The sequence below is a fragment of the Charadrius vociferus genome, unplaced genomic scaffold, assembly GCF_000708025.1.
Source record: "Charadrius vociferus isolate BGI_N301 unplaced genomic scaffold, ASM70802v2 scaffold704, whole genome shotgun sequence".
NCBI classification, from domain to species: domain Eukaryota; kingdom Metazoa; phylum Chordata; class Aves; order Charadriiformes; family Charadriidae; genus Charadrius; species Charadrius vociferus.
The window spans coordinates 194,224-203,856 of NW_009648036.1; the positions used below are offsets into that span (position 1 = coordinate 194,224).

The 9,633-nt window shown below is 34.4% G+C and overlaps 1 protein-coding gene across 1 annotated transcript in view; it reads right to left on the minus strand.

Annotated features, from left to right (window-relative positions):
- ORC5 (origin recognition complex, subunit 5) overlaps window positions 1-7,836 on the minus strand; it is a 75,418-nt gene extending 67,582 nt beyond the window's left edge. Inside the window, exons 1-3 of the mRNA XM_009883537.1 lie at window positions 7,652-7,836; window positions 5,974-6,066; window positions 2,396-2,593 (exon numbers count right to left, since the gene is read on the minus strand). Coding sequence (XP_009881839.1) covers window positions 2,396-2,593; window positions 5,974-6,066; window positions 7,652-7,762 — 402 coding nt within the window. The 5' untranslated portion in view covers window positions 7,763-7,836. The remainder of the gene's footprint in view (window positions 1-2,395; window positions 2,594-5,973; window positions 6,067-7,651) is intronic.
- Window positions 7,837-9,633: the final 1,797 nt, after the last annotated feature.

A 9,633-nucleotide genomic window follows, 5' to 3' on the forward strand; every position in this document is an offset into this window, starting at 1 on the left:
AAGAAACATTCTATGAAAATCGCATTTCAAAATCACACCATACAGGGGGAAAAAAAAAATAATGAAAGAGCAGTATCTCTGCAATAATAGCTCACACTTCTTGGGAATTTATTTAAAACTACAATACAACATGATTTTTACATTGACATCTGCATTTTGTTCATATAATAAACGACTTCAGGGATGCATACTGCCAACCAAATATAGGCCACATATTTTTACTAATAAAATACTGCTTATTGGACCCAGTGACATGCAGCTACCAAACACAAAGCTTTATGGTCTTGACCTAAGTATATCTTAGTTTTAGGTAAATGAGAAACAAACCAGAGTTTCTACTTGCAGCAGAGAAAGCATACTGTGACCCTGGCTTGCGAAACGTCAAGTGGTTCACAGAAACAGCCTACCCACAGACCTATAAATCCACGCCTTATTCTTTAGTTTTAATATAGATTCACCACCTTCAGCTTTTTTTAAAAAAAACTATGCATTTTAGAACTGTCTGCTGACTTACATTAAACACAGCAACTCGTTACTTCTGTAAAGGGCTAAATATTGTAAATGTATGAACGACTACAAGTTATACCAATTCCAATTTTTCAGGTAGATAGAATGAATAAATTAATTTTTCACAAGTAATCACAAGCATTCAGCACCAATGCTTGGGTTAAGAAAAATATTTAAAATCCTTTGCTTGAAAGTAAACATTTATCTTAATTTGCTGAGTTAATTGGGCTGAAATATTACATTATTTACTACTAAAATGAAATAGAATAAATTAGCACTGACAGTTTATGTTACCAGCATGCTGGTCTTCCATCAGTCTCAATTTAAACCACTCTACAATAAATCCAGATGACGCAGGTTAATGTACATGAATTGATTTCCCCCATTCCTGTCTGTTCCCATGCAGAACAGAACTGAAATACTAATTTAATACTTTAACACATGAAGCATTCTTTACTGATGTAGAACAGTTTTTTAATTCAACTATTAATCTGAAAGTAAAATTTTCCTATATAAAGTATTTTGTGAAATTCCCTAAAGGTTATCTTAGTGTTAAATTTTGTTCTTATGGAATTGTTGAAGGATGCCAATACCACTTTTGTGACAGTGAATTAAAATGAATTATCTATATATAACTTCTTATCTATTGTAAGTACTGGTACATTTTTTTCTTCATTCAATTTTTAAGAAGTATGTCAAATTTATTAACCTGATGAGCTGTAGGAAACTATTAGATAGTATTGTTTCCACTAAACATGACAAGAAGTTATTTAACTCAGTGGCTAAGTATTTTTCAATGGAAACAAAACTTAACTACAACCTGTGAAAGAGAATGAAGAATATTCAGTGTAAATATGAACTTCTTGTTTGACTGCAAAAAACAAAGCAGTATGCCTGTTGATTGCTATGAGAAACATGCAGAGTGATTACCCAGGGTCATTGAGCTTTCAATATTGAACCACTTTCATGGGTTTTTTAAGTAATCAATTTGATCTATTTAAAAAAAAAAAAACACCTTAATTCCTACTGCTGGGCTAAAATTTCAGTACATGTCTTTTGCAGGTCCTCAATGCATACATACAGTTACACATCACTTATACTTCGGCATTCATGTTTTTAAGATAATAGGTTTTCTTCAAGATTACCACAGAAAAAAATCCCCAGAAAACAACAAAACCTAGCGTTCTAGTACTACATTGATTCAATCATTCCTGTGATCTAAATTCTGGTTATTTTTTCTGAGGTCTGCCTGTTTATTCCACTTGAGTATATATCATCTAATTTTTCATTGCAGTCTTTTTCCATCTTAATTTTAAAACTAAATTTCTTGTCTCTGAGGGCCACGAGTGTAGTTGAGTAAGATCTCAACAGCATTTTTGACGAGGAAATCACGCATTTTAGTTCCTTACTACGACTTCTAATTTGAACTTATTCTAGCCAACAAATTGTTATTTGCATGCTCCATAATTCACTTTTGCCCTGCTTCCCACCTTTGCTTTCTCATTTGTGAATCTATCTTCACAAAGAAACAGATAAGCATGACTTACTAATTATAAAACAAATAGAGGTTCTCTATATTTAAAGATTTTGTAATATTATGACATACCTAATTCAGCTATGCAGTATAATTTATGTTCATTGTTAGTTATGCTATACAGTTTTTGTGTATAAAAAGTTTTAAAACTAGAAAAAATACAGAACCTCATCTAAAGCTAGTAAACCAATGGAAAATATCTATACAGTATCAACAGATTCTGAATTAGGTCCAGAGGGAAACTTTGTGAAAACTGATCTATAACGCACACATTTTGTATACAAATTATTGATAACAACCACTCACACCCTCTTAACCAAAATGAAACTGGAACACTAAAATTAGATTACTTACAATGTATAACGTTTGATCTTGAAGCTCTCGACTCGCAACAGCTTGTTTAAACAGACGTACAAAGTCATTTAAATTATCACAAGGCACATGAGAAGTCTTTTCTGTCTCAGAAGAACAGCTTTGCAACTGGATAAGAATTTCTTCTAAAAGAAGTCGTGAAGTAAAGTATTCCACACAGTTCACAAACACATGAGGAAGCTGAAGGGGATTAAAAAAAAAAAAAAAAAAAAAAGACAACCCCATTTGGCTTTTTCAGTGTAAATACTGCAAAATCAGTTTTCCCTTCCAGATGCAACAATGAAAGAAATCACATCCTGCCAACAGAATACAGAGCGTAAACCAAAAAACCTTGCCAAAAAAAGAACGATTTCTTATGTACCTAGTCAAAATATTATATACCACAAAGTAAAGAGAGATCTGATGAATTCTCATATGAACCATACAGTGTATCTTCTAACTATGTTTAAAAATCACGAGCAATACACAAAAAGAAAACTACATAGTATTTAGATCAAAGAAAATGCTACACAATTGTAACACATTACAGTATCATAAAATAGTCCATTACAAATTACAGTGTCTGGATAACATGAACTTATAAAGAAAGTAATGTAGGAGCACACTCCCCAAAATTACTCTGAATGTTTCCGGCATTCACTGCATACAAATGATAAAGTGTAAGCTTCTGTATCAGACACATGTAATCAGCCTGCCTGTGCAGAACATTTTTAGAAAACCAGATCTTCTCCGAGTAAAGAGAATGTGAAAAAAGCAGAGCATGAGATACATTTTATGGCAATCCATAAAATGTACCTCTAAGTATACCACATTAGCAATATTGAAAAGTTCAAGTCATTTGCCTATAAACGAAAGACACAAAATGTACAAAATTACAAAATGTAATTTTCTAGCAACTCTATTTTTAAGAAATAGATTATTTGCATCACTACATACTTTCTGGTAAGGCATATGCCTTTTTTTTTTTTTAACTGAACATTAAAACCTCGAGAAAACATTAGTCATTCATGTACATAAGCACTACTTGCAAAGTTAAACTTCTGAAACAGGTATGTGTATGTATAACAACAACAAGAACAACAACAAAGTACATCATTCCAGTCTCTCTACTTAAAATACAACATATGGCATACAATTCAGCAGATGTGGGAAAGTATGAGGATATGCTGGCAATCCACTCAGACAACGTGTAATAAAAAGCTTTCTTATGATTTTGAACACTCTTAAAAGAAAGTGGCTACACCTCCAAAAGGACCTATTCAAAATGCTGCACCTCCATAGCAGAAGGAAGGCTGGGTAAGCTGGGTGCCTCAAATGTGATTCACAACACCACATTATGTAGGAGGTACCTGTACTTGGCAACAGAAAGTTCTGTAGAATGAGCTGCTGCTTAAATCCTGTTCCTTTCTAGGGTCTGGCCACATCTCTTGGTATGTTGCAAGTTGGTAGCACAATGTCAGGAGCATTGCACAAAAGGCTACTGCATGAAAGAGGATCATGACCACTGCCTTCCACCATTCTCCCTCTATAATTTTTAATGAAAGGTACAAGATCACTGTGTTTTGCATAAAACCCGGTCCTGCAGATATGTGATAAATGCACTCTGGGCATGCCTAAAGTATCAGGGCTATGAGAACACACAAGTGGAAATTTATGGTTTAGGCATGAAGCAGGCACCTGTAACTGGATTTAAATCCCTGAAGTATGTGACTGACAAAAACAGGCACTAACAGGTTTAGATGGAAATTTCTGTGATGCCACCCTTCAACATAGGAGGACTTTAAAACCTGCTTTGGGAAAAATTAGAAAAGGGAATAAAACTATCATGAATAAACACATTTGCTAGCAGTAAAAGAAGGGCCATAAAAGTGGAAAGAACCTAGTACTTAAAAGTCTTCTGCCAGCACTGCAATGGACTTAAAGCCGTACCCCTCTACATCATTCTTCAAGACAACTATTTTTCTAAGAAACATGCATTCAGCCACAATGACCCACTAATTTTATGTAGTTCAGACTCTTACATGATGTGTAAAGAGGAGGTTTCTCTGCCTGGAGTCGTTGCAACTGAAGTCAGTCCATTCCTGACAAACTTCTTACTTAAGGTTAGTAACATACAGCAACTACAGTATTAATCCCTGAGGATTTAAGTCATCTCCCAGCAGACAACATGAAAGTAGGTTTTTTTCCTTAATAGTTGAGGGGAAGAAAGTTTGCAGTCCCAGCTTCCTAGGAATGTAAGGCTCCGAATTCAAAACCGTACAATGAACTGGGCTAGGGCTCCGAATTCAAAACCGTACAATGAATTCTCAGTAGTTTCCATTTCACATATTCCAACAACATCTGTCTTATCAGTCCTCCTTGACCTACTTCTTACTTACTCCTACACTGTTTTTTAAGAGCAGGAATCCAAAAGAAGTTTATCTTGGATGGTGAAGCTGAAAAGGAACATATGGTCCTAACATTTATGAAAGTGATGCTCATACAGGAGGAAATAGCAACAGTACTGGCATGGGAGATAAGAGCCATCCCACCAGCAAAAGACCTGGTAATGCCAAGCTTAGTAAACGCAAACGCTCCTAGGGAATTAATTCTATTACATTAGAAACTGTGAATGACATCCTGTTTCTTGGGGTTTTTAACTCAAGTTTTTAACTTAAAGCTGATTCATGAAGCAAAAGAATAATCATTTATCGTTCAGGAATTAAATCAATTGTTCCTATGCAACATTGCTCCAACATTTTAGAACTCCTGCATTGTTTCTTTTTCCAAGTGAAAGACAGAGTTTCCTGCTTCTACTAGAGGGCTAATTGGAACTAACCAAATTTGCTACAATGAATACAACATTCTCCCCAAGTCTGCAAATACAACTATCAGTTTCTGGAAGAATGGCAGTTGTTTGGTACTCAGCCAGTGATTTTCATCATTTCAGACTCACTTTTTTTTTTTTTCTCCCCTGCAAACGTGTAGAGCTTCTATGTTTGCTTTGAACTCTTTCAACAAATTTACTAAGTTTAAGTTCTTCGGCTGACATTTAAATAGATCACACACATCCAACAATACAATTAAAAATGAGTTTGTAAAAACAAATAAAATTCCACTATGGTAAACTCTTCTCACTGTTCTTCATATACACTCTCACTCTCTTCATATACAAGTCAAATTAGTTTAAAGCAGAATTTACAAGATGATTCAAAAAAGGTATACTATAAGTGACTCTCAGATTGAACTGGAATCATCATAAGAGTACTTATTTGTCACTGGAGCTATTTCAGGTTAAGGCCCTTCTAGAGATCTGAACGAAACTTGGCTCCTTTTTCCCTTTTAAACTTTCTTAGAACAGTTACAAGATTTATATTATATCTCAGTATGTACAACTTCATTTTATCCAAAGTGCACTAGTGAGAAGAATGATGCGTTCATCACACAGTAGGTGAAGGAAAAGAATCAAGAAGGCACAAACGACTGAGGAAACAAACCATTTTGAGAAAGCAAAAGCTAGTTTGAGGGACCATCTGTTACAAATAAATTCTAAATTCAATATCCATTGTGAACATTCTTACCTGTAAGGTGTTTAGAAGAGTTTGCATCACATAGGTCTTTCCACTAGATGTATGTCCATAAATAAAGATGGATGGAAAACTAAACTGCTGACGCTAGGAAAAAATAAAAAGTTGTTGCTGTTTCAATTATTCTTCTTTTTCATTCAATAGATAAAAGATTTACCAGTGAAGTCTCCCTCCAAAAGAAAAGTTACCTTTTAAATTGAGGTATTAAATACAAAATATGCCAGTTATTATGGAATCAGTATGATCAAGTTTTATGTTTCGTCTTCACTGAAATCCTGGGAGAGTAAGTCCCAACAATCAAATATCGCATAAAGCTGCCAGCGAAATGCTATAGCATGAGGATACATTTTTCATGGGAAAAGCAAAACAAACAAAAAAACCCTAACCCAAAACAAACAAAAAACCCCACACACACACCAAGAGAGAAAAGCAGTGGGCTCTTAATTCAAATAAGTTAACTAACTGAAACAACAGCTTGGCAAGCACAAACTACAAGCGTTACATTGTCCTAACTTCTGCAGACACTACAAAGTGCTTTTATTTCCATTAGCACCAAGCAGAAAAGAATTAAAATAGTTTGGCGGAGGAGATGGTAAAGGAGCTTGCTCTTCTCTCACAAGGCAATATTTGATATAATACCTCTATTTATTTAATGTTACTGATGCTGTATATTTCATGGATTGGTGTTTTTTTTAAGATGGAATGAAAATTAACTCATTCTTTTCATTTCATTCTGAACAGGTACTTATTTTTGTGGTTTTCTCATTTTTAAGAGCCCTGACTTGAAAAATGAATACAAAAATAAATCTGACAAACACTTTATGAAAAACAATGATATTCAATTAATCCAAGATGAAGGCATTCTTGTGCAAGACATGCGGATACTCTATCCTGCATATTTAATAAGAATTTAAGTATCTATTTTTTTAAGACTTGTACCACTGTGCTTGTAATAAATACATAAAACTTAAATGCTGTAATTTGATGTAATTATTATTATCTATAATTAAAGGCAAAATCAGACACAGATACTAATTTCCATTTTGTTAGCTGAATGTAAATCAATATATCAACTGCTTTTAAGTTTGCAGATAAAAACCTCCATTACTTTTTACCACAGCTTTGCGAAGCAGTAACAGAATCAATTAACAAGCCAGTGATTTCCAAATCTTATGGCCAGCAACAGAACCAAGAAGCAGACCAATTTCAATAAAAACATGACCGATTTCATGTACTTAGAATTCAGGCACGCAGACATTAGATTAACAGGTCAAAACCAAACAGAATTTCTACACTGACACTGAAAAAAAAATACCCCAGAACTTTAGACTAGGGAAGAAGACAGACTTCCTGGTACTAACTGGCAAAGATGACACAGAGTCATGGAGATGCCTGGCTTCAGAGACAGCAAGGCACAAATAGCTGTAAGTTTGTTTGGGTCCTTCTAGCTGCAAAACAGCTTTCAACCTTCAAACTTACTAGAATCTACCTGCCAAACACTAATGTTAAAGATAGGTAACAAAAAAAAAAGAAAAACAACACAGAAACCAAAAAAGAGACAACCTAAGTATGTTCATAATGACACCAGAAAAATGCCCTTAAATTTCTACTCTCCCCTCTGAGACAGCAGGACTTCTTTGTTCTATTTAAACGTACAATACAAAAACTCTACCTCTCCAAATATTGACAGCAACGTAGACACTTGGGATTCTCGACAAGGCACCAAACTTTCCAAGTGAAGCAGTGTAGCTGCTGGGTACGCCGGATGTTCAAGATTAGGCATTTTGATGTTCTGTAGTCAGTCACCTAAACATGCATGTCCCATTTGAGGTGCACAGACAAGAAATAAAGTGATCTGGAAAAAAAAACCAACCCGTTTTAACGATCATTTGTTGTCATAAACGTAAAGGAAGAAAATGAACAGGAATTGACATAAATCTTAACAGACATTCTAGCTCAGGATAATGGTATAATAACGATAGACTTAAGAGACTTCATCAAAATCGAACATTACTATGTAAGGCATTATACAGACATTTTCACACCAGACAGAGTCCAAAACATCAAATAAAAAGCAAAAGGCATACAGGGTATGAGCAAATCAATATAGCAAAGAATTGTCATAGTTTAGTTAACTGGAGAAATACATATTTAGTTCTGGTTTTACATACATTTAAAAGTAGCAAGGGAATAAAATGAGGAAAGTAGATTAGTCACAGATCATCACCTCCCTGGACAGCCAAGAAACTAGGATTTACAAGTAAAAGAGAAGAGGTAGGGCATAAGAAAAGATGAGGATGACTAAATAATAGCTCTTCACGTGTTAACAGCTTACCCCAGCTTAAAAGCAGCAGAGGAAGATGAAGAAAATCCAGCTGATGGTAAAGACTGGAAATACTCCTTAAAAATAGTAGGAGCCCAAACCAGTTAGATAATACTGTAATAATAATTACAGTCTACCTTTTAGACAAGAACTAGTCAAGGAAGACTGAAGGTCTTGATTATCCAAACACTGGGAACGCTGGATTTTAATGATAAAACATGGAAAAACACCTCAACCAAAAGATACTACTTTGTCTGCAGCTTCTAAAACTGCTGGAAAGATGGTACATTTGTCTGTGATGATACAGACAACATGCAGAGAGAGAACTGAAGTAACCTGATGAGCTGGATTCTGACTTTGTGAAATGTAATGTAACTTGACACCCAAAATGAAAGTTTGGAAATTTAGGTAGTGCAATAAAGATATCTCATCCACAGATAGGAGTATCTGTAAGTTGTCCAGACAAAAATAATAAACAAAGCACTCCAAACACATTTAAATATAAGTATTTACAGCCAAATATGTTATGCTGGGCATAAGTACAATACCACATGAGAAAAGATTAGGTTAACAGAAGGAGATCAGAAATAGCATGGGAAATGGAAAACAAACTGTTCTGAAGCAAAAAAACAATATTGGGTTGCACTGACAGTGGAGACATTGGGCTACAAGGAGGTTCATAAATACAAATGTTATTTATGGAAATACTTAATCGGGTTCGTTTTCGGACCAATCTCTATTAAGTATTTCCATAAATACATTTGAGGAAAGATGTTTTTATTTTATTTTTACATTTCACTTTCAGTGTTTTTTGAAGTAAAAATTGGGATTGTAGAATCATCAATAGAAAGACAAGTGGAATAATAAGGAAAAAAAGGATAACCCAAATAACAGAAGTAATGCCAGTATGATGAAATTCAACACTTCAAATTACACATATTTGTAAGTCATCACATAACACCTAACAAGGACTACTGTTAGGTATGAAAAAAATATAAGTCTAAAGCAACCTGAAACATAAGTCAATCACATAGTAAGTATGAGAAATCAAAGTAATGAAGCTATCAAAAAAAAAAACGCATAATCATATGTATCAGGCAAATTAATTCCCATACAGACAACCATACAAATATCCTTGGAACATTTTATCAGGTCAGCAAGATCAGCTTTGAACAGGTCTGCCAACCTGTCCACTCTAGCTACTCAGGTATCTATTCAAAATGAAATGAACATAGAAAAAAAATTTGAACAGCTTGATTAAGGCTGCTCTCTAAAAATGAACTAGGAATAAATATCGAGGAAGAAAAAAAATTTAGATGGTAGCCCCCAGA